At 35.1% G+C, this 26,878-nt stretch overlaps 1 protein-coding gene across 3 annotated transcripts in view; it reads right to left on the bottom strand.

Annotated features, from left to right (window-relative positions):
* The window catches only part of FAF1 (Fas associated factor 1), a 520,107-nt gene that overhangs the window by 219,673 nt on the left and 273,556 nt on the right, over positions 1 to 26,878 (bottom strand). For all 3 annotated transcript variants that reach the window (XM_047085885.1, XM_047085886.1, XM_047085887.1), the window contains one exon: positions 5,960 to 6,046. In XM_047085885.1, coding sequence (XP_046941841.1) covers positions 5,960 to 6,046 — 87 coding nt within the window. The remainder of the gene's footprint in view (positions 1 to 5,959; positions 6,047 to 26,878) is intronic.

Raw genomic sequence — 26,878 nt, 5'->3', positions numbered from 1 at the left:
TACTTGTAAATGATCTCATTTTCAATGTGAAAATATATAATAAGCAGTTTCTAATTCCTAACACATGCCTAAAGACCTGAATCAAAAATTCCTAATTTCTCAAATTCTGAGTTCACAATCCTCTAGCCAATGATGGAACCCTGGCAGACCATTAGTAATCTCAAAAGAAAAAAAAAAGGCACACAATAAAAAAGTACTAAAAACAGAAGAATTATATTGTGCTTGCAGTGCTGCTGCACAGCCTCTAACTTGCCCAGCTCCAGCCAAAGGAGAAGGGGGGTAAGTAAGAGTTCTCTACACCATGGCTCCTAAAAAGCAGACTGCCAGCAAATCCAACACTTCTAAAGCACAGAGGAAGCAACCTGATACAACAGCTGCTGACAAGAGTGCACCCCCTACTGGAAGGGTGAAGAAACCTCATTGTTATAGGCCTGGTACTGTGGCACTCTGAAATTAGATGTCATCAGAAGTCCACTGACCTTTTGATTCTCAAACTTCTTTCCAATGGCTGGTGCAAGAAATTGCTCAGGATATAAAAATATATTTGTGCTTCCAGAGTGCAGCTATTGGTGCTTTGCAGGAGGCAAGCGAGGCCTATCTGGTAGGCCTTTTTGAAGAACCAGTGTGTGTGTGCTATCCATGCTAAACGTGTAACATTTATGCCAAAAGACATCCAGCTAGCATGCCACATACATGGAGGACATACTTAAGAATCCACTATGGAGGTGCCTGGGTGTCTCAGTCAGTTAAGCGTCCGACTTCGGCTCAGGTCATGATCTCACAGTTCGTGAGTTCGAGCCCTGCATCAGGCTCTGTGCTGACAGCTCGGAGCCTGGAGCCTGCTTCACATTCTGTGTCTCCCTCTCTCTCTGCCCCTTCCCTGCTCATGCTCTGTCTCTCTCTGTCTCAAAAATAAATAAACATTAAAAAAAATTAAAAAAAAAGAATCCACTATGATGGAAAACATTTCATTCTTTAAAAAGAAATTCTCCTCTACAACTTATTTGTAGTTCTGAACTTTTTTTTTCCCAGAGGGTCAAAATACATATAAGTATATGATTATAAGTGAAAAAAATAGGGGACAGAAATTAGGTACTGACAGTTTTTCCACTTTCATTTGTGTGCCAATTTTTAATATAAATATGGGGACATAAAGCATTAATGCGAGTCAAAATGTTTCAGTGGACAAGTTTTGCAGTTCAACTTTATAACAATAGTAAATAAACCTGTTAAATTTTTCAGGACAATGCCAGCATTTGGATTTTTAAAAAACAAGCAAATTTCTTGGGGCACCTGGGTGGCTCAGTCAGCTGAGCATCTGACTTCGGCTCAGGTCATGATCTCACAGCTCATGAGTTCGAGCCCCACATTGGGCTCTGTGCTGACGGCTCAGAGCCTGGAGTCTGCTTTGGATTCTGTGTCTCCCTCTCTCTCTGCCCCTAACCCACTCGCATTCTGTCTCTGTCTCTCTCAAAAATAAATAAACATTCAAAAAAAATTTTAAAAACAAGTAAATTTCTTACTGACGGCAACTAAATGGTGTTTGTAGCATTTTTATCATACAGTAGATTCTAACCATTCACTATACTTTTCTGAGTTGTCCTACATGCAAGTACATGTTTTTAATGTTGTCTGTCTTCTGTGCTGTTCTTGTAAGTTTCCTATTAAAATACATTAAACTATAAAAAATTGTTTTTAATAAAATAAACCTGAAGGATTTTTCTTTCTTTGTACAAGCATTATTAAAACTTGGAATTTTTAAAACTATGTATATTCAAATTATCTGCATTATAATAAATAAGGTGTCTAGACATAATTCAGAGTGTTAAAATTATTTCTACTCTCTGGAATCCAAGAGCGTCCTTGTTAAAGTGTAAAATGAGATTTCGCCTACTTGCAACTCCTTGTTCTCACAGCTGAACTGTCACAGCATGAAAACATTCCCCTACTGGTGCAGCTTTAGATACCTATTTCCCTGGTGAAAGAGTGCAAAAGGAACTGAAAGAGTTATTGACAATTCATACAGTATCCCATACCCCATTAGAGTACAACTACAAGCAAAGAAAATATTTTAACTCTGAAGGGAGATGGAACAACAATGTTTTAAATGATTGTTGACTTCACTGAGTAGCATTGAAAATGTCAAAAAAGTGTAGTCTATCAGATTGGTAAGAGACTTAAGATTATACAAGAATCTAATTATAAGGAGTCTATTTCTTTGTCCTGTTTGCTAAGTCAAAGGTTAATGAGAAGTACGCTAAAGAAAACATCTTCTGTGTTATTGCAAAAAATTTCTCATACAACATAAAAATGTAAATGAAAAAAGTATTTTAATCTAGTTCTCCATTAACTTTTATAAAAAATAGCTTGTGAGGTATAATTTACATGCTATAAAATTTACTCATTTTTAAATGTTCAATTAAATGATTTTTAGTAAATTTATAGAGTTGTGCAACTTGGTCATGATCTAATTTTAGAACATTTGCATCATCTCAAACCCATTCACTTCTTGATCTAAGATGTTTCCATAAATTCATGGAAGCCACTGTTTATCTAAAGCTACTATATATTCAAAGCCACACAAATATCTGCAATTGAGCAGGAAAAGCGCAAACTAACCTCACTTTTAATGACCTTTATAATCAATCCTCTACTCTGGCACTGGGAAGAAAATGTTCAGGTGCTTTCTCTGAAAGTTAAACCATTCTAAGTATTAAGTTATGGCACACTGTGTTGGAAAGAAATTAATTATATTTTTGTTGGTAACACATTTCAGGCTGTTTACACAGCTGACATTTCTCAGCTGTACCCAATTCATGCCCTAAGCTGTGAGGACGATCTTGTTTTGTAGCAGATGCCTCCACTTGAGTGATTTAAATAAGTATAAAAACACCATCACCTGCAACAATATAGATTACAAGCACCAGCTTTATGAGTTTTCATAATCTTAATGAAAGAAAGGTTTCACAACATTTATTTGCCTAGAATCTCCTTAGAAGACTACAGTTATAAGCTATTTTTGCCAAAATTTAAGTACTGGAGCTAGTGGATCTGCTATGGCACCAGTTAAAAGCAGCCTGGCCCTGAACATCTTTGTTGTATCAAATCATACAGCTCAAGGCAACATCCTGCCAATGTGGCAACATTTGCTCTGGGGAGGTGTGGGCAGGCATCACTTCACAGGTTCTGGGACAAGGTGCAAATATGAATAATGAGGCAAAAAAAAAATCAAGTCTCTTAATGGAGATTCCCTCTTGTGTTAGCTGTGACTTAGATACAGCATGAGGTAGTATTATAGTCTTGAACGATGAGTTTAAGCTGCTTTCTATATTCTCCTATAGGAATGAAATTGTATTAGAACTCTTTGGTAAAAAATTAAATGTTATAACAATCATTAAAACATGGGCCTCATAAAAGACTGTGTCAATTTTCTTCAATTATTTAACACCTAAGATGTATAAGGCATGATGCTATAGAGCAATTCACTACTATAATACTAACAATTTTTCACTAAATTTTTCACTAAATTTGCCTATCACTCTTAGAACTTGCATCTGAAAAGTCTATTTCAGTCTGGTTTCCACAAAAATGGCATCTCAGGGCAGTTGGCTTTTCAAATCCTATGAAGTCCCACATTTCTGGACTTTATTACTTTGTGTTCTTGCTCTTCAATCAGACAATTATTTTTACTTTAAATTTTATATTACAGAAATTTCCAAATGTATATAAAAGTTGAGAAAACAGTATGATAAACTGAATATACACATCATCCAGCTTCAACAATGATCTATGGGTAGCTAATTTAGATTTACCTATATCTCCACTTACTCTCCCAACCCCACAAGTTATTTTGAAGCAAATCTCAAATACCATTTCATTTATATAACCCAGCAAATTCTTGCATGTGATACTTTTCTGAGTTAATATTATATGTTAATATTAATTGTAATAGTGACTCATTTATTGAGTGTCTACTTTGAGCCAGGTACTGTATATATATTATCACTAATCCTTCTTATAATAAAACTGCAAATTAGTGAGGCAACTAAAGCTCAAAGAATTTAAGTGACATGCTCAGATCTTAATTATTTTCTTCTATTAATGTTATGATTTCTCGTGGCAGGTTATAAAACAATGCTGAGAACAATTCTGGTTTCTCCATGTCTCCTCAGGTAAACAGAAGGCTATCTTTTATGAACATTACTCTCTTATTTTTGTTAAAAATAAACATGGCACATTTTCTGTCAGATGTGTCAAATTTTCACCAACAGGGAAAAAAACAATCCAAACTAAAACCAGCAACCACATCCCTACCCCTTAGCCATGGAAAACCAGCCAATAATTCTAATGATTTACTATATCAACATTAAAATCAGTTGCTTAGAAATAAATGTGCCTAGGGGCACCTGGGTGGCCTAGTCGGTTAAGCAGCGGACTTTGGCTCAGGTCATGATCTCACGTTTTGTGAGTTCAAGTCCTGCGTCGGGCTCTGTGCTGACAGCTGAGAGTCTGGAGCCTGCTTCAGATTCTGTGTCTCCCTCTCTCTGCCTCTCCCCTACTCACACTTTGTCTCTCTCTTTCTCTCAAAACTAAATAAACATAAAAAAAATTCTTTAAAAAAAAAAAGGAAAGAAATGTGCCTATATGTAAACAATTTTTTTCTGGAAGGATTCACTTACAAATTTTTTGCTCTATTTTCCGATTACTTAAAATATTTTTTTAATACTTATTTTTGAGAGAGACACACACTGTGAGAGGGAGAGGGGCAGAGAGAGAGGGAGACACAGAATCTGAAGCAGGCTCCAGGCTCTGAGATGTCAGCACAGAGCCCGACGTGAGGCTCAAACCCACAAACTGTGAGATCATGACCTGAGCTGAACTCGGATGCCTAACCAACTGAGCCACCCAGGTGCCCCTATTTTCTGATTATTTTTAAAGTTTCATAATCTATAAAGCATTTTCCAAAGGCATAGTGTTTAAACTATGGAATAATTTAGACTCAAGTGGCATCTACATAAATTATTTAAAAATATTTCTATCTTCCACAAAATGTATGATGTTGGTGCTGAGAAAGAAGGAGTAATTATTATCCAGATGGAAATGTAATATTTACTAGATAATACAATATTATTATTTGGGTATTTATTATTGTAAGATGTTTACAAGGTCTCAATTTCTTTGCAGTCTGATTTATTATACACGTTAGAGTTAACGTCAAAATTCTTGAAACATTCTCATTTTTCACTGTTTTTTTTTAAAGTGTGTCTGGTTAGAACAGCCAAGAACATGGGAAAAAGTGGCCAAAATGTAATTACAATTGGCCTCCTTAGACAATAAAATTTACTCTCTTGGAAAAGAATGATCACTGCAAACAGTATAGATAAGAAAGGTTTCAAAATTAACAATAGGATAATCATTGTAAATGGATATAATAATAGGTAAAAATAATAAACTAAATCTTTTCCTCTAGCTTGTTATGCTGGTGAAAATTATGGGTATGTTTAAGAATAGAGTGCCATCAATATTACTATACAAATTAACTTTTTAAAAAAGTATCAATCTACTATGGGAAATGTAGTTTTAAAACTAAATATGATTAGGTTGATTTTGAGACATCTGTAATTTAGGAAAAACTATTTTGTGTTTGGTATATTTCATTAGGAATGTCTAAATACATTCTTTTTATCAAGGAAAAAATTAAGTCAAATCAAGCAGCATCAAATTCCTGATACTGATACTGTAACATTACCAAAAGAATGTTGATGTTACTTGGTTTATGATATGTGTTCTGCAAGTGACCTCAAATTATTAGAACTCATTTTCACATTATTTGATTTCTAAAGTTCTTTCAGTGGAATATTCAAAGCATTTGATTCTGCTTTGTGATAATCACAGCCAATTAGATTGAAAATGGCAAAAGAGAAGAGAATAAAAAAATGACAACTCAATGGTCACTTACTGAGTCATCTGTGGCAGAAGCTGGCCAGCCCTCCCATAACTGATGGCGAACGGGGATACTCGTAAGGTCATACACATTTCTCTTTACCTATATAAAGAAAGAGACATCACAATTAAAATAAGGTTTCCATACTACTTATGATTGTTGCCACTTACATGATATACATTGTATTTCCTTTTTCTTCTGGATTTGAAACAGAATTTGAAACTAGGAAAACAAGAGTCAGAAAAATTTTGTAAAAATAATCTAAACCAAATTTAAAAGTAGATCCTCAATGAAAGCTAGATGAAATAGTAGTTCAAGAAACATCTCCCTCTGCCAGTTGTTTTTATATTCCTGAATGGCTTCAAGTTTCTATTCAGTCAAGAAGCTTCAGGTACACAGTTTTCACCTCTCATGGACCATAATTATAAATGTTAATAATATATTAAATTTTTAAATGACTCATGATGTGTAATAAAAAAAAGATATACTTTAAGTTTCTATGTGGGAGAAAGAAGATAGTAGTTTTTGTTTGTTTTGTTTTTTGGAGAGGCCAGGAAGAAAAACCTGAAGGTTTTTACTGTTTGATAGAAGTTTCATAGATATAAAAACACAGTGGGGTGGGGGGTGGGGGTGCCTAGGTGGCTCAGTAGATTAAATGTCTGACTTCGGCTCAGTGTCACGACTTTGTCATGCTCTCACAGTTTGTGGGTTCAAGTCCTATGTTGGGCTCTGTGCTTACAGCTCAGAGCCTGGAGCCCGCTTCAAATTCTATGTCTCTTTCTCTCTGCCCCTCCCCCTGCTTGTGCTTTTGGTCTCTGTCTCAAAAACAAACATTAAAATTTTTTTTAAAAGATATGAAAAGACAGATTATTTCTTTGATCTCACCCCAAATTAAAAACTACTTCAACAGCATATTTATTAACTGAGAGCCATCCATTAACATACTATTTAGGGTCTTCCTGAAAATAGAGTAATGATTCTTTTTAAATGCTGTTAAAGATGAAAAACTATTTTTCTCAACATGCAACATTATGCCTTTTCATTTTAAAAGGACAGGAGGTAAGTAACTTATCAGAATAAAGTGTTGGAAGGTTAAACTCTATGTTACCCAGTAATTAAGAGTTGTCATACTGGTCTTCAGCTTTTCTTCTAAACCGGTTACAGAAATTCTATTTTATTCTCAATGTACAAATTAAAAAAAATGACAAATCCTAAGAATGGAGAGATCATCCATCTTAATTAACTCTTCAAAGTTAGTTATGGGATTACCCGACTGTAACAAATGAAGCTAGTATTGAACATAATCTGTTCAATAATACCACTTCAATATAAAAAACAAGCAGCATTCGTTCATGTTTTAAAAATGCAGAAACCTAAAGTATCATGTTGTCTAATTACAGCATCTTGTATCACATTACTGTTTATTATACACAAACACATCTAAGTTATCCTTCCAGTGAAACAGAGATATATATTCACCAAGGAAAAGAAAAAAGCAAAACAAAAAACATGGAACTCAATCTATTTTTATCTCTAATGTACACCTGTGAAAAAAACTATGTAAGTGAGAACTGAGGAGCTTGGGGGCATGGTTTGGTCCCCACTCAATTCAAACAAACAGCTTTCTTCAGAGGTTCTTAGCAATGGCCTTTCTACCATGCAGTATTTTGTTTATGGTCAGTCACATTAAGTTTGGAAATTTTCGTTAGTTATTATCAACCCAACAATACAACCAAATGCAACTGGATAAACTTCTGACCACTTCCACTAGCTATGATTATTTTGTCATGCTTAAGGAGAAAGGTGTTCCATAAATACCTATTATTATATTATCTATTATATTAATAAGAGAGAGGGAAAGGACAGAAGAGGGAGTATGAAACTTTATGCCTTAACACAAAATTCCTTTCTTAAAGTTATTTTTGAATTATGTTGTCTAGATACACTAAGTTTCATCAGCTATTTTTTGGGGGAAAAGGCAAGACAAATATTTACATCTGTTGGAAAGGTGGCAAGTCTACCCCAGCTTTGGAGAGTATACACAAATACTACGGATTGAGTATATAAACAAATAACTCTGGAGTGGGATTCTTTAAATTCCACCTTAATTCCAAATCACAACAATATGGTATTATGAAATAAACAGTATTTTTCTTCTTCTATTAACTCATCTGTAACTGCACTGAAATGAATAACATTCCTTTGCTATTCTAAGCCTGAAAAGCATGTTCTGGCTATAGTGTTATGTTGGTATAAAGCACAACGCCAGACTGATGTGCTGAACAAAAGTGATCAAAGTTAGAGTAATGTTAGACATTGCACAAGTATTTGGCTTCATTGTTCTTCCCAGAATGACATCTGTTAAGCAACTTGTCATAGAATAAACTGGTTAATGCAGACAGACCTTGGCTGAGATGGTACAACATAAAGCATATTAGGCTAATGTTTATTCCAATAAAAAAGCTAAATTGACAGTTTCTGAGATTTAGTGAAAAGAATCATGTACTAAACCACAACCACTAAGCAACAATTTAAGAGAAAACAAACTAGTTTTCTAAAAATAATTCTGTATTTTATCAAAGCTGTAACTATAGACAGATTTTACCATTGTATGAAAGAAAGATAAGTGATATGATAGCAAAAGTACAAAATGAGTGATGCTTTTACTAATGTAGATACTGAAATTCTAGTATCTTCATTGATAGTTTTATGGAATTAAAATTTTACACCACAATCTTGCAGAGAAGGAAAAAATCCCAAACGTACACAAAAGTTAAAAATTATTCTTTTAAGAGATTAGTATTCTAGGAAACCTGAATAACAAAATATAGCTGTGTATAAAATGATGCAGATGAATTTAAGGTCATCAGAAATCAAATGAAGAACACAGAGTTCTCTCAGAGAGGGAAGGAGGACAGAAAAACAGAGGAAGGAGAACAAGAGATTGTGGGGACAAAGGCAGGACTATAGGGAAGGTGGAAAAGGGACAGGGAGGAACAGAGAAATTGAGAGTGACTAATTTGAGAGATTGGACAGCACTCAAGAGAGGCAGTAAGAACACACACAGGTTAGGCTGCTGTAGCTGGCATCCCCAGCTGCCATTATTGTGCTACTTCTGATGGAGTTTCATCTTTAGAGATTTGTGTTAAATTCCAGTTAAGGACAAGTGGCACTTCACAGGGTAACATTTCCTAAGGGCCTTTTTGTCTTACACATTTTCTTTGATCAGCATTGGCTCAATATTTTGCTGAACCTTCATAATCTTTTCAATTCTGGTTATACATTAAGCTCTAAATCTATGAGATTTCAGGCTGCTAAACTATGCAAATGTTTCAATTAGTTCTGAAGAAATTTAATAATTGCTTTGATTACCAGACGAACATTAAAGCTATGTTGCAAACTATACTGTATATGGATCAAGTATTCTAGGTTGACAATAGACTTTCCAGAGTTTGGAGATTTCTAGATTTCCTAAAAAGATAGTTTCATTTCTTCCCATTGCTTCAGATAAAATAGTTGTGACTAAGAAAAAAGATCAGATAAATTTGAAATAGTACAGAATATACTACTGATTTGTTTACTTGCTTTTCATTATTAATATCTGTTTATTATACTATAATTAATGTAAAAAGCTAAGCAGTGATCTTGACTTCAAACTTCACTATTTCCTCAATGTGGAAATTTCAGTGATAAACACAGCACTGGGGAAAGATCACTTTATTATGAACGTGTTTAATATAAAATTAAACATGATAATCATCTCCCACAAAGTTTTCTTTTGAGTTCCAAAAATTTTCAAACAATTTTATTTTTTAGTTAAATTTTATCAGAATTTTTAAGAAAAGAATTCTTAGGAAATTATTCTGCTTAAAGGCTAAATTGTGAGTCTCTAAGATTAGCCTCAAATGAGCTGTTTGTAGGTATTCAAATTGAAATATAAAAAACTTAGTAGATAACTTGTCAGCCTTAATAAAATCATTCTTTGTATGTTAAATGTTGATCAAACTACTGAAAAACATTTCAGAGAATTTTAAATGTCATTCTGGTATTATCCAAGTGAAAGAAGATTCTGATAGAAAAGTCACAAGGTTTGAGGTATTATGGCATAATGAGAAGAGAGAACTAGATTTCTAGTCCTAATGTTGCCCAGCTGTTATTGTGGGCAAGTTGGTGAAATCTTTCTGAGACTTAGTTCATTCAATATCAGAAGAGAATAAAACAAGATCACTTCTAATTTTCAAAGTTCTAAAATCCTCTGATTTTGTGACAGTATTGGAGTTAATCCTAGGAACAGGAAGAGCTAAACATAATGTAAGACAAGCAAGTAATGAGGGAAAGTTTAAAATCATTCAATGCTAGAATACGGAAGAAAAATAGTAAAAAGTCAATAGATCAAAAAGGAAAACTGTAGATAATTTCAGGTAAAAAACACAAATATTATATATAATAAGCATATTAGGTGAATTTTTTTCCTTAGATGAGAAAAGTCTGAGCTTTTGCTTTTATCACACTAAAAAGTCTACATTTTTTTAAAAGGCCACATAACATTTTCCTCTCGTGAGATTCATTTAAAAATTAAGCCTGTCATGTTGGTTTCCCATATAACTACTCCATGAACCAAATGTTATCATTCAGGCTATGGATTTGCCAGACTACCACTAACTAAAACAGTTGTAAAGTGCTATTAACTTATGTCAACATCTTTAAAATTTTGAAATCTGGCCCAAGATTCTTAACATATCCAACATTTTAATAAAAATAGAAACAAAATACTTAATTGCCATGGGATTAGAACAGCTACCAATTTATGAGCATTCTAGTTCTCACATTTTTTGAATTAAGAATACTAGGGCAGATTACAACCCTTACCAAAAGGCACCCTGAAACTACAATCATTCTCTAACCAATATTAGAAGGCCTTTGGTCATATTAGAATGTGAATTTATCCAAATTTTAAATATATCAAACTTTGAACTCCAAGTATTTCACACTATCAAATGATGCTCTGGTTAAGAGTTTGCTAAATAATAACTGCACTGAAGAAATAAGAATTTGTGTGGGGGTGTTTAAATCAAAATAAAGCATACAGACTAGGCTTACTTCCAGTTTCCTAGCAGTCTTTGGTGCTCTGAAAGGCTTATACTTAAAAAACCAATCATTCCTGATCCAGACTGGGTTTTGTACACATACTTCATATCTAAGGACTTTTCTTTTTCTTCTTCTTTTCTTAACATATTATATACTCATCCCAGTTGCAGATGGATTTGTTTTACTAAGATGCAAGTTAAAACCCTCCTAAAAACCCTTCCTGAACAAAAACACTTGAAACCGGATGGTGCAAGGGGAATGAGAAGGTGGCATCAGTAATCAAATGTTAATTAGCAAGCTTTTTTCCCCCTTCCCTCAGGGCTGGCCTGTGTTGGAGAATTCAAATCAGAAATCAATGCTCCAAGTGTTTAACTATTACTTCTTCTCATTAACCATTTAAAAGACTCAGCAATTCTCTCCTCATAAAAACAGTAACTGGAGACATTTCTTTTTCTCAAATACCATCTTTCCAGAAAACAATGAAGATGTTGTTTGAAGAAAACTATAAAATTGAAGTTGCTTTCAATTAGGCTTTGAACTAACTGTATTCCGCTCTTTAAAACATCTTTTGGCTCTAACTGAATTCTTCGTTCTAACAACTGTAACTAAGTTTTGCTTTGTATACCATACTTAAAAACTTATTCCACTTCTTACCTGTCAGTAAGGAAGTTTGACAATTGGCATTTTAAAAGATTACTGGGAATGATGACAATCAAACCAATCAAATATGGAAATGCATCTGAATGCATTTACTCGGGAATGGATTTTAGCATCCTGCAAAATTACTAAGGATAACATTTAACACTTACATTAGAAAAGTGGTTATATTCATAATTCCCTTTCCTAAAATTTTGGTGTGGGTGAAAATGATGTAAAAATTGCAAAGTTAGGCCATATTTTTTTTCAATATATGAAATTTATTGTCAAATTGGTTTCCATACAACACCCAGTGCTCATCCCCAAAGGTGCCCTCAATACCCAGCACCCACCCTTCCCTCCCTCCCACCCCCCATCAACCCTCAGTTTGTTCTCAGTTTTTAAGAGTCTCTTATGCTTTGGCTCTCTCCCACTCTAACCTTTTTTTTTTTTTCCCTTCCCCTCCCCCATGGGTTTCTGTTAAGTTTCTCAAGATCCACATAAGAGTGAACACATATGGTATCTGTCTTTCTCTGTATGGCTTATTTCACTTAGCATCACACTCTCCAGTTCCACCCACGTTGCTACAAAGGGCCATATTTCATTCTTTCTCATTGCCACGTAGTACTCCATTGTGTATATAAACCACAATTTCTTTATCCATTCATCAGTTGATGGACATTTAGGCTTTTTCTATCATTTGGCTATTGTTGAGAGTGCTGCTATAAACATTGGGGTACAAGTGCCCCTATGCATCAGCACTCCTGTAGCCCTTGGGTAAATTCCTAGCAGTGCTACTGCTGGGTCATAGGGTAGGTCTATTTTTAATTTTTTGAGGAACCTCCACACTGTTTTCCAAGAGTGGCTGCACCAGTTTGCATTCCCACCAACAGTGCAAGAGGGTTCCTGTTTCTCCACATCCTCTCCAGCATCTATAGTCTCCTGATTTGTTCATTTTAGCCACTCTGACTGGCGTGAGGTGATATCTGAGTATGGTTTTGATTTGTATTTTGTTAGGCCCTATTTAAAGTGACTGAACTAGCCTGCTTGGGATTCTCTCTCCCTCTCTCTCTGTCCCTCCCTACTCACTCTCTCTCAAAATAAATAAACTTAATTAAAAAAAATAAAAAAATTAAAAAAATAAAGTGACTGAACTAATGATAATAAGTTTATTAAAATAAATTTGTGGGGCACCCAGGTGGCTCAGTCAGTTAAGCGTCTGACTCTCCATCTCAGCTCAGGTCATGATCTCACAGTTTGTGAGTTTGAGCCCCTGCAAAAAGCAGGCAAAAAGCCTGCTTGAGATTCTCTTTTTCCCTCTCTCTCTGCCCCTCCCCTGCTTGCTGGCACGCAGGTGCTCTCTTTCTCTCTCTCTAAATAAATACATTAAAAAAAATAGTTTGAAATAAGTTCGTATCTTAAGCTAAAGGTTAAACCTGAATTTTAAAAGAGAATTCCTAAGGTACTAAGATGAGCAAGGCTGAGAATGTTTCTCAAATAGGAAAGATGCTAACTTTTAAGAGTTTTCTGGAAAAACAAAAGGTTTAGAGAAATTGTGAAGTTGCAGAAGTTGAAATCATAAACAATAAATACAATAAATACAACTCTGTATAAATTAAAACTCTGTGTTTTAATCAGCCCTCAAGGTAATTCTTACTAAGCCAAGTTTAAGAAGCACTGTTTTAAGATGTATGAGTTATAGGCTTTCCCAGATAACCATACCTCTCTAGTATACTCATTCTAAAGTCCCTCTGAATTTGTGCCTAATGTAGCCAATCCTTTTTGAGAACAATTATGGTTAACAATGATTTGTTGCAAAAATTCTAGACAGGCTATAATTTTATTTGAATGATAAAGCGATCATTGTTAGTCTAAGAAACTAATGACACCCTACTACCTCTTTACCACAGACTTTATAGCACTGAAATAATTGATAATGTCTTCACCATTGAGAATCTGTGCTTTTCTTCAGTTTTTCTACCTTAAACTAAGTGATTGCTTTCTGGCTATAATATGTATTTGGACATTGTAGTAAAACTGCAAATCCACAATAAATGATCTACTGGTCACACTAAATAAACTTGGAAGACACCTGTATACATCAGCTGAATTAAGAAATGTTCCTAAACATCAGAAAACTATATTTGGGGGCACCTGGATGGCTCAGTCGGTTGAACATCTGACTTCGGTTCAGGTCATGATCTCACAGTTGAGATTGATCCCCACATCGGACTCACTGCTGTCAGCCTGGAACCCACTTTGGATCCTCTATCCCCCTCTCCCTGCTGCTCCCCTGCTTGTGCTCTCTCTCTTAAAAATACATAAACATTTGGGATGCCTGGGTGGTTCAGTCAGTTAGGCATCTGACTTTGGCTCAGGTCATGATGTCACAGTTCCTGAGTTTGAGCCCCATGTCAGGCTCTGTGCTGACAGCTCAGAGCCTGGAGCCTGCTTCAGATTCTGTTTCCCTTTCTCTCTGCCCCTCCCCTACTTGTACTTTGTCTCTCTCTCTCTCTTAAAAGTAAATAAACATTAAAAAAAATTTAATACATAAACATTAAAAAAATAAAGGAAACTATGTTAGAAGCAAATGAAAAGTTTGTTTGTTTTTTGTCTCCCTCATAGACTAGCTGAAACAAGACCCAAAGGAAAAATAACAGAAGGTTAACCTCCTATGAGTCAGTCAAGACCTTGTCTTACAGGGCAATATCTCCTCTCTATACTTTATGGAAACAGTAAGAGAGTGCAGTTTTTCCAACTATTTAATGGCCCAATAGAAACAAATACTTTTTTAATGCCTGCAATGAATGTATCAGTCATTCAATAAATGCTCTTAAAATTTCCCTTTATTATTTTTTTGAAAGAATTTATAAAAAGATTATTTTTGTATTAGCCAGCACACATCAAACATTTCTTTTAATTTTCATTTTATTTTTAAGTAAACTCTACACCCAACATGGGGCTTGAACTCATGACCCCGAGATCAAGAGTAATATGCTCTACTGACTGAGTCGGCCAGGCACCCCAAACTATCATAACTTTTAAAGCTAACTTTGTTGGTGCCTCTGGCAAGCTCAGTCAGTAGAGAATCGACTCTTGATCTCCCCCTTTTAAAATCAGGTAAATTAAGGCACCTGGGTGGCTCAGTCAGTTAAGCAACCAACGCCTGGTTTTGGCTCAGGTCATGATCTCACGGTTTGAGTTCGAGCCCTGTGTTAGGCTCCACAGGTGGCAGTGTGGAGTCTGCTTGGGATTCTCTCTCTCTGCCCCTCCCCTGACTGCACAGTCTCTTTCTCTCTCAAAATTAATAAATTAAAAAAAAAGTAATGAGTAAAAAAAAGTAAATGAGTCAATCAATTTATAACTCCTTCCACAATGGAAAACACCAATTAAGTCAAAAGTCAATCCTAGAAATAACTAGAGCAATTATAAGAACATTTTTAGAAGTTTTACTTTAACTTAAAACCATTTTATAAAGTTCAATTTTATGCACTACTTCAAAGATTGATTATGTAAACCAAGAAATACTTGTATATCCAAAATGTTTTGATTTTTAAGTCTGAATTTTAGCAGACAATTTGATATAATGTCAGATGCAGTGTACATGTTAATCTTAAGGATATAATTATGTATAAAACCAAATTTATAAACCAATTTATTCCTATAGCTATAGGGATATTCAATGCACCTAGTATATCATCAGACACATGCAAAACTGGCACCATTCTTAATATCCAAAAATAGGATAATTAAATAAATAAGTAAAATATCATGCATCCACTAAAATGGTGATGTAGAACCAGGGTCAGTCAAGTACAGCCCAGAGGCCAAATTTGGTCTGCTATATTTGTAAATAAAGTTGTACTGGAATACCACCACTTCCATTTATTTATATATTGTCTGCGGCTGCTTCTGAATTACCATGATGGCAGAGCTGAGTAGATGTAACAGAGGCTATATGGCCTGCAAAGCCTAAAATATTTACTATTTAGCCCTTTACAGAAGAAGTTTGCTGACCCTGATGTAGAAGAATATTTACTAACATTAAAAGTTGTTACATATTAGAAAAACGAGGCTATAAAATTATGTACATTTCTGCTTATTATATATATATATATGCATACTATATGCACAGAAAATAAGATACATAATAAATGCACAGAAAAAAAGATACATAATAAAGGTAAAATTTGTTCTCTCAGTATCATGGGATTATGAGTTAATTTCATTTCATTTTTATCTTTTTGAAGTTTCTATTACTTCTGTAACAAGAATTTTGTTTTGTTTGTTTTTATTCAGAGTAAAGACATGCCCTTGGAGACAGAACAACCTGGTTTTCATTTCAGCTATGCTACTAATTATAACTAACCCTGAACAAAGGAAAGGGGAAGGAAAGAGACACAAATGAACATTTGTTCAGTATCTTCTACAAACCAGGAACTTGGTTTTAACATATCATTTTCACAATAACCTTTACATATACTACTATCTTCATTTTACAAATGAGCAAACTGAAGCTCAGAGACAACAAATAAGTTATTCCAGTTAATAAATGGTGAGATTAGGGTTTAATTTAGTTTTCTGAGGTTCTGAAGTCTAGATTCTTTCACCACTATAGCGTATCTTCTCTTAGCCTAAATTTCCTCTTCTGTAAAATAAAGGGTTAAAATAAATTATCTTTAAAATTCTTTTCTACCTGACACTTTTATAATTGTAGTGTGTAAGAATTTTCTATGAGACCTTTTACACTTACTCTAAATGATAGGCATTAAGTGGTAACAAGTAAGAGTGACCAACTATGAATAAAACCTCTGTCATGAGACCAAGAGAGCCTTTTCAGACCTGTTGTGCTGTAATAGGCAATAAAGAGCAAGTTACAGGCTACACATTTTTGTACTTTTAAGTGCTATAGAGGAATGACAACTGCCAGATCAAATAGAAACTTGTTATTGTTTCAACAATTGAATGCGGCCTTCACAGTAAGAGGGCAGTTCCTGGTGTCACACACAGCTGGGAAAGAAATAGCAAGATAAAAAATTTTCAAGGAAAATAAATCAAGGCAAGAGGAGAACAGTTAAAACAGTAAACTTCATAAAGTGAGGGGTAGCAAAAACTCTTTCTCATATAAGCTTTTGCCCAAAGCCTTGATTTTCCAACCCATGCTAATGTAAGAGTTTTGGCTGGAATAAAAGAATATGAAGACATTTATACTTTGGGCCTGCTGATATTCTACTTTGCCAAAATACAGTAAATCAATTATGCCCTACCTCATTATTCTAGTTTTCCTTCTCTCAACGGTTGGGCACTCTTAACCAATCCCTCTTCTATGCTTTTGATTTGGCCAAGTGAAACTCTGGTCAAGCATTTGTTTTATTTGCAACCTCTACATGTTCTAATGTAAAATTGTGGGGCATTGGCATTGATCTACCCTACCAATTTGTTTTCTTATAGAATTGCATTTCCTTTTAAATTTTTTATACACACAAATACAGAAATTAAACTACTTGCCCAAATGTCATTCAGTTAGTTAACATCTAGGTCTGGATGATAATGCAGATTTTTAAAATTCTTAATCCATTTCTTCTTTCCTGTTAATTTTTTTTTTTTTTTTAAATAAGAAAAGACCATTGCCTCTCTAGCAACTTCAAGTTTTTAAAAGTGCTGCCAATCCTACTGTTTGGGGCAAAGATCGTCTTTATATTTTGATGAAAACTGCGTACCCTTTCCCATTCTGGTAGCACTACACTGATGCTCAGACATGATGTTTATGTTTGCTTTGCTGCTTTCTGTTGCCCATCCAGGCCTTTGCCTTTCTCTGAGATGCTGAAAAAAGTGGTGGGAACCATCAGCAATGGAAGCTCAGTCTATAATCAGGTCTCTTATAATTTTATCTTTTCTTGTTAACAAAAAAATGCAAAAAACAAAGACAACAAAGGGACTTAGTGTTGGGGTCTGAATACTAAAGTGGCCTGGGGGTGTGGCTCATCAAGTGAAAATAAACCATTCAAGTCATCCACATCACGGAGAAAGTTTGGGAACAACTAGGCCAGTGTTTGCATTTGGGGCCCTGGAGTCAGGAGAGTTACACTTCCCTTCACTCTGCTTAACCAAGGCACCAGAGACAACCTATTTAACCTCTCCTTTCGGACATACTAAGTAATCTCTTCCAAAGAACAACGCTGAGAGATATTGAAGTATACCTGGTTAGGTTTTCTGATTTTTTACTTGCTAGTTTCCAAGATCAGCTTTCAGTATTACTCTCTCCAAGAGATATGTGGGTGGGAAGGCAGGGAGGATATAGTAAGGAAAGTAGCTGCCATGGCTAAGAGCAAGGTTGTATTAAGACAATAGGCACCAAAATCGCATACCTAGTTAATTTTAGGTGAATGAGATAGAGTTAGATGCTGATTCCAAGGGACAATTTAATTAAAGCTTATCAAAGTGAATTGACACTATGAACTAAAGTCTAATACTGCACACCAAATCCAAACTAAGGACTGATACTGCCAATACTCAGAAGCTCCATACAACTGGCTTTTAATTAAGGCAGTTACAATCCGATCCCAAGGATTTCGCTCTTAGGGCTGGCTCTGAAATGTAAATATAGTTATTTTAGAAAGAAAATAACAGGAATACCCTAGCATTCCACTTAATGTATAACTAAGATCAGAGAATTTCTTTTTTAAATCACGATTCATTAAATAAGCAGTCATTCTAAATAAACTGTCTGAAGTCTCCTGTTAAAAAAAAAAATTACTCCTATTTATTCATTAACAAAGCTATTCCTTAGCTCATCCCTGCCATAACCTACTCTATTCAAAACCATATGGGAAAGGACATTAAAAAACCGCCACAAACCATGGACTTCTGGTATTAGTGCTACACACTGCATACCCCTATTCATTATTCTACCTCCCTTGTTTAATCTATCATTAAGATTCAGTGACCCTACACTAAATTTAAAGCAGATCCTTCCTTCCTCCCATGCCTAAATTCACATACTTTTCTAGTTGGGGATGCCCTCAAGTATTAACAACTCTACGGGGTTTCTCTAATCTCAGCTCTGAACTATGTCATGCTATAGAACCAAGAAATTGCTGTTTTACATCTCTAACTATGGAGGCTTCCATATAAAAGGACCATATAATTTACTTAATAAGATAAAGGGGGAAAAATCACCATTTAATAAGTATTTTTTTCATTGTATATGGTAAAAGAGGCGCATGGAGACACTGTCATATGCTATGTTGTTTTACAAGTTAATATTACCTACAGGCATTACTTCAACTGTATTTATCACAGAACTCAGAGTTTTAAATAACGATGAAAATGTCAGGTGTTGACTATCTTAATAAATGGAAAAACAAATGAAAAAAGAACATGCTGATTTAAATATATAGTTGATAAAACAATCATTTTGGGGAAAAGAGATTTCAAGAAATTAGCAACGTAATGTTTCTAGAAAATATTAAACTTCATTTTCAAATTAGAAACAAAAAAATCTAATGTACAATGTGGCAAAATAAAGAGTAAGGAGTCACGTGTATGACGGTCTATCAGTGCTAACAGTGATACGGTGATGTCAGATATGTTCTATATCTGTGTTGTCCAATAAGGTGGCCACTAGTCCCAATGCGACTGCTAAGCATTAAAACCTAGCTAGCTAGTGTAGTTGAGTAAGGAACATAATTTAAACTTAAATTGCCACATGCGAATAGTACCTATCCTACTGAACAGTCTATTAAGATTACTTAAGAAAGTGAAGAATACAGAGCAACATAAAAACATACCACTGATAAAACTATACACTTACATACTTCATCTCATTCTTATTTCTTTATAGTCAATACACAAAGGTAGAAATATTGTGCTAAATTAATTTTTCACATGTATACTTTTGTTGTTCTTGATGTTATTTTAAAGTAGCCTAATAAGTATAAATAAGAATTATATGCTTTAGTATTCTGAAATTGAAGGAACTGTGATAGCATACACATAAATGAAACCTTACTTGAAAAAAAAGAGCAATAATGGGCTATAATATAATCATTAAATATCCAAGAGAGTCAAATATTCTTTATTTAAAAATGTTACGTTTGATTTACATAGCTGCCACATTATGTAGGTCTAATTGTTCATCAGTTCATTCATTCATTCATTCATTCACAAAATGGTTACCTGGGAACAATTACAATGATTCAGATGCTACTACAACAAATCATGTTAACTGTACACCTGGCAGCAGCATCTCATTTAAGAGAGTGATGATTCAAAATTAATTCCTTCTTTTTGGGCCAAGATTCCTAAAGCATTCATAGAAGCAGAGCTGGGAAGGGGCATCTGGGTGGCTCAGTTGGTTAGGCATCCGACTCTTGATTTCAGCTCAGATCATGATCTTGAGGTTTGTGAGACAGAGCCCTGCTCTTGACAGTGCGGAGCCTGCTTGGGATTCTCTTTCTGCCCCCTCCCTCTGTGCACACATGCTTTTTCTCTCTCAAAATAAATAAACTGAAGAATTAAAAAAAAAACAGCTGGAAAGAGACATATAATGGATGCTGTAACTACTACCAGCCTTAAACCCAGTTCCCTATTGATTCAGTAAGTTCTTACGTCAGTGATTACAATACAGCAAAGAAAGTGCTGGGTGAACAAGATTCAGACGTCTATACTCCCTTAAGGAACTACATCTGTTTAGTAAGAAAATATGTGAGAATAGCTTATTTACAGTACAAATATACTTGTTACAGGTTTTTTTTAAGGTAAATAAAATGACTGAATGAATAGAAAAAAATGCAGATGGGACCAGAGAAAAGAGTTAAGAATTAAATATAAAACATTTCTCCTCCTTTAAAAAGTAGATCATTTTTTATTAATGCTAAAAATTAGGGTGACATTATAAAAATACTTTCAAGGAAAGTACATAATGCACTACTAATAAAGCACTAGGAGAATTTCTCACTGGATTTCATAAGCAACAGATAAACCTGTTCTAAGTTTAACAAGTACGTTCATTAAGTGCTAATAACTCATGAGCATTCATATGGTTGTCCAGCCAGTCAAAAAATATCTGAGTGGCTACAATGAGGATGGTACTATTTTGTAGTAGTTACTAAGAGACAAAGTCTCTGCCTTCATGGAATTTAAATTCATTCTAAAGTATGTGTATGGCAGGTGGGGGTGGGCGGTAAGGAAGGAGACAGAAAATAAGTAAATACATAACAAGATAATTTCAGGTTAGGTAAATTCTATGAAGGGTGATACTAGATTCCTACCAGTCATTCTCTACTTTAGGTGAGTTGAATCCTGAATGAGAAGGTACTTATCCCAGAGTGTTCCAGACAGAGAAACATGAAATGCAAAGGTACTGACAGGTGCTTTATATACATGTATATACTCTCTAATTCTTGCTATAAAGTTTCACCTAGCTTTTATTTATTTATTTTAACAGAAAAAGCATCTGAAGACTCAAACTCTCCAAGTAAGCAGAAACAGGATTCAAAAAGGAATCTATGGGACTCTGAGGCACTTTCTCTTTTTCACCTCACTATGATACTTCCTCCAAAACTCAAACTACAAAAGTCTGTTCTTCGAGAGCCTGAGTGGCTCAGTCGGTTATGCATCTGACTTTGGCTCAGGTCATGGTCTTGCGGTTTGTGGGTTCAGGGCCCCATGTCGGGCTTTGTGCTGACAGGTCAGAGCCTGGAGCCTGCTTCAGATTCTGTGTCTCCCTCTCTCTCTGTCCCTCCCCCACTTACACTTTGTTTCTCTCTCTCTCTCAAAAATAAGTAAACGTTTAAAAAAACTTCAAAAAAGAAAAGTTTGTGTGTTTTCAGTAGATTATTACTGCCCCCTCTATATTGCCAAAAAATGTTACCCATGCTGATCACTTACTTGCCTAACTCTTCATTCATAGATTGGGTCATGCATTAGTTCAACTAGACTAAATAATCATAAATCCCAAATTACTGTCAGCTACAAATTAATAAAGTTTATTATACTAATAGCTAACTCAAAGGGATATTTCAGAGATTCTGATCAAAGATACCCTGTCTTCAAACACAGCTGGGTGTTGTTTGTATGTTTTAGCTCAAGTGAATAGATATTGTCATGTATTCCAAAATAAATGGCAAGTGCATTTGATCATATTTTATCTTTTGTCATGTTTCACTGCATTATGCCAGTACTGAATAAATTTGAGGGTATCTACTCTTGAAAATTGTGGCAGCCTGGCAATCACATCCAAGGAAAGCCAGTTATTTGAGAGCAACATTCTCTGACACCCCAATATTACCACACCTTCTTCATGCTCTAAATCGAAAAAGAGGACAGGAATAGCTGTTGCTAAAGCACAGCTAGACCCCTATTACCTTGTACATTTAAAAGTAAATCTGGTAAACTTTCTATACTTTGTATATGTTTATGGCTCTTTAATTCATGTATTCAACGAACATTTGTTGGGCACTTCTGAAGTTCTGTCTCTGACAGGCATTAGAGTAGCCTTCTCAAATGCAAGTGTACAGAGCAGCTAGAGACGTAACATAAATGGGTGAAATGTGATGGGCAAATGGCATTTAGTTTTAGTTTTGAGGAAGCAAAATTGGGGTGCTGGGGACTACAGTAAACTGGAGAGCATCTACTGAGGCACCTACTACTCTATAACAGCTGATTGCTGCTATGGAAAATCTGGGATTCGATGTTGCCAGAATTTTCTCATTCGTTGACAGAAGCCAGAAGCCAGGAATTCTGTTTTATTTTGTTGTTGTTGTTGTTGTTGTTGTTTTACATGTGATGTGTCCAAACTTTTAAGTGTTGGCAACCAGTTCAAATATAAAACACTCTTGAACCAAAACTCGTAGCCAAACAAAACAGTCATTGCAGTTGCCAGTTTGCAACCTCTGCAAGAGAGATACAGGGTAGATAAAGACACAATATTCTTGCCTTAAGGGAAGTCACAGCCCTGTGAGGGTTACACTCAGAAACAAACATTCATGGTACAATATGATAACTATTACGATAAAGATATCAATAAAGCATTAGGAGTACATAAAGAAGACTTAGCATAATGTCTTCTAGCTTTATCCATGTTGTTGCAAATGGCAAGATTTCAGTTTTTTTAAGGCTGAACAATATTCCGTTGTGTGTATAAATCATTTTATCTTTATCCATTCATCTGGAGATGAGGCATCTGAGGCACAGAGAAGATATGTAACTTAACCAAGTTCATATAATAATAATAAATGCCTCCCTCTATTTTAATCCAATTGTAACATACATGATAAGACAATAAATTATACACTACAATATATACTTTTTCTTTTTTTATTTTTTTAAATTTTTTTTTTCAACGTTTATTTTTATTTTGGGGACAGAGAGAGACAGAGCATGAACGGGGGAGGGGCAGAGAGAGAGGGAGACACAGAATCGGAAACAGGCTCCAGGCTCTGAGCCATCAGCCCAGAGCCCGACGTGGGGCTCGAACTCACGGACCGCGAGATCGTGACCTGGCTGAAGTCGGACGCTTAACCGACTGCGCCACCCAGGCGCCCCTATACTTTTTCTATAGTAAAACTAACAATGTGAATCAAGTGTTTCAGCGTTGTTAAAGTTCAACCATTACTATATGCACATTAATCACTCTGTAATTCAATAAATACCAAAGTAATTTGGTTTGGAAACTGTAGGGGCGCCTGGGTGGCTCAGTCAGTTGAGCGTCCGACTTTGGTTCAGGTCGTGATCTCACAGTCTGTGAGTTCGAGCCCTGCATCAGGCTCTGTGCTGACAGCTCAGAGCCTGGAGCCTGCTTCGGATTCTGTGTCTCCCTCTCTCTCTGACCCTCCCCCCATTCATGCTTTGTCTCTTTCTGTCTCAAAAATAAATAAACGTTAAAAAATTTTTTTTTAATTAAAAGAAAAGAAAAAAAGAAACTAATATCACCAAGATAAACTAATACATACAGAAAAATGCTTAATTTCACTAGTAATTAAGAAAATGCAAATTAAGAAATACCATTCACACCTTTCAAATGGGTAACAACTAAAAATATTGACATAATCCATTGTTGATGTAACATGCATGCTCACATAGCTGGTAGGTAAAGAAGAAAGCAAAGCTTTTTTTGAGTGGGGACAATTTGGCAATATCTATCAAAATAAAATGAATGTAGCCTTCAACCCAGGCTACTGGTTATATCCCTGAACATATCCCTCAGTATCCCTACTAAATAGATGGCATTATTTCCACTTTACAGAGACAAATGACACCTAACAATTTGCCCAACTGATATACTTGCTTCTCTATGCAGATGTTTAACAATGAGAATGTAACATAGCCAAAACTAAATTATCCTCATATCTAGTCCTATTTTAATAAATGGCACTACCATTCAGTTACTCAACTCAAAAATTTAGGAATCATCTTTCATTTTCCCCTAATTCTCACCATTCATTCCTTTTAATCCACAACCAAAACAAGACTGCCACTGTCTCTCAGCTGGACTAGTACAAGAACTACCTCAAAATTGTAAGTGTTTTCACTTTTGCCTTCTGCAATCCATTCTACACAAAGCAGCAAAAACAGTATTTTAAAAAACATAACTAGATCATGTAATTTTTCTCTTTAAAACTTCTAAAAGCATCCCATTGCACTTAGAATGACTTGGTCTCACTTACTTTTCCAAATTAAGAACTAACTATTAACCTCTCAGCTAACAAGTTATTTGTTTAAATAATGTGACCCAAGCTGAGTATCAGGAATTCTGCTGTTAACTGTGAGAGAGGCAAATTTCACTAAAGTTACAAAACTGGCAGAATAAACTCAGGGCTTTATATAGTAGCCCTGGTATCAGCACTTGGGAAGATACTGACTGAAAATAAAGATAGTTCAAAAGAAAGTGGAAGCAAAAGATGGACACAGAGAGTAGTTTATGCTGGCTTGTGCTAGACACAACACTTGTGCTTATTCATTATTGAAACATTAAAAACTTACTATATGTCAAGTACTATACTGGATAGACCTTGACAGGACTTGAAAATACAAGAAACTTTTTTTCTAGATGTATCAGAAAAATGATGTTTCTTAAAACTCAGTTACTTTCATGCTTCTGTGCTTTTCCTCTTGTCCACTTGGAAATTTCTTACCCATTTTTACACAGCCACCTCAAATATTACCTCCTGAGAAGGCCTCCTTCAGCCCCCATAAGTAAAGTTAATCCCAATACCTTCTGTTACAGCACTTACTAAATCATCTTTAATAGGTATGGGTTTATCTCCTTAGAAGTCCACAAACAAATTATCCTTGTGCAGTAGGCTATTAGCATGGTGCTTTGCAAATGGTAACAGCATCACAAATATTTGTTATGTGTAGAAGTCCACATTTCTTTTACATAGGCAGATCTTCATACAAATGACTCAAATGTAAGATATTACATTACAAGGTATCTGAAAAGTCATAAACAAAGAACTCAGCAAAAAAAGTCATTTTATCTCCATGAAAGATTAAAGAAATCTTTACAAAGGTGGCATCTTTGAGCACAGAACTTAAAAACTTTCTGGATATGGACATGGAAGGTAAAAGCAGTCAGAGGAGAAGAGAAAATGAACAAAGAAAAGTACAAAAAGCTAAGGCGTGTGTGTCTAAGAATTCAGAGCAGCTCTGAGTGGTTGGAGCTTCTGGTAACCAGGGGGAATAAAATGAGGTTATTTGTTTTTAGTTCATAGCAACACTCAGACATGAAGAGAGCAATTTTTATTATTCTGTAGATACTTAGGATATAGAATTAAATATCTAATGAGTATTAAAATAGACCTTAATTTGCTACAGAACACTGTATGATATACATTAATACGGACAAATAAGTAAAACATACACCTACTACTCTCCTCCTGAAGCTTACAACAAAAAAGAGAGCAATGGACACAATGATAAACTATTTTCATGCAATCTAGACCATAATAAATATTAAAAAATATTAAAAACCTATATTCAATGCTTATTAAGTATTAAACATTGTGTTAAGAGCTTTAAATGCAGTAATAAAGTTAATCTTCATAACAAAACCCTAAGGGATGTCATCTTCACAGAGACGAAGGAATTAAGGCATAGAGAAGCTAAATAACTTGCCAAGGTCAGATTTAGTAAGTGGTGGATCTAGCATAAAGTGCCTCTTCAAAAGATGAAGAAAGTGAGTTTGAGTAGATAAGTTTCTTAGAGGCAGCAAAAATTTTTTGTAGTTGTTGAACTAGGTGCTTGGGTTATGCCAGGGAATAAGACAGACATGGTTTACTTCCATAAAACATATAGTCTAATGGGAAAGACAAGTAACCAAACACGTAATTACAACTTGTGATCAGTCCATGAAGCAAATAAATGGAGTTTAATGATGGAAACTCACAAAGTAGTGGAGACCTAGTTATATAGGAAGATGGTGGCAGAGAAGGTCTTTCTAGGATGATATTTAAACTGAGACCTGAATGGGGCGCCTGGGTGGCTCAGTCGGTTAAGCGTCTCACTTCAGCTCAGGTCACGATCTCGCTGTCCGTGAGTTCGAGCCCCGCGTCGGGCTCTGGGCTGATGGCTCGGAGTCTGGAGCCTGCTTCCAATTCTGTCTCCCTCTCTCTCTGCCCCTCCCCTGTTCATGCTCTGTCTCTCTCTCTGTCTCTCTCTGTCTCTCTCTCTCTCTCTCTCAAAAATAAATAAACATTAAAAAAATAAACTGAGACCTGAAGAATGAGGAGCCAATTATGCAAAAGATGTTCCAGATAGAAGGCTAAGAGGTAGGCAAGACCCTTATACACATATGTAAAGGAGGCAGTAATTCTCAATTCTTAGTGAATAATTTCTCAGTAAATTCTTTCTTATTTCTATCAGTTGCATTTCAATTTAGTATTATTAAAAACACATTTTTACTGATTAATAAAATCATAACACTGTGTAGTTAAAATGTTAAGCACGTAGTAGGTAAACAAAAATAAAATATTGGTAAGTGCTATGTATTTCCACATGTATTTGTATGTCACAGATATTCTAAATGCAAACACTAAAAAATAAAAGTTTCTATACATGTATTTTTGTAGAGTCTGAATCACACATCTTGGCCATTAACACATCTAATAACAACACCATACAGATTGACAATATATTCCATTTCTGGATAATGACCTAACCATGAATAAATCCCGGAGCCTAAAATTTATACCTTTGCTTCACAATAAG

This window comes from Lynx rufus, unplaced genomic scaffold, assembly GCF_022079265.1.
Source record: "Lynx rufus isolate CCGP_SWC_20201006 ecotype Redwood Valley unplaced genomic scaffold, mLynRuf1.p SCAF_2, whole genome shotgun sequence".
Taxonomy (NCBI): Eukaryota; Metazoa; Chordata; class Mammalia; order Carnivora; family Felidae; genus Lynx; species Lynx rufus.
This window is presented reverse-complemented; position numbering and strand designations above follow the sequence as displayed.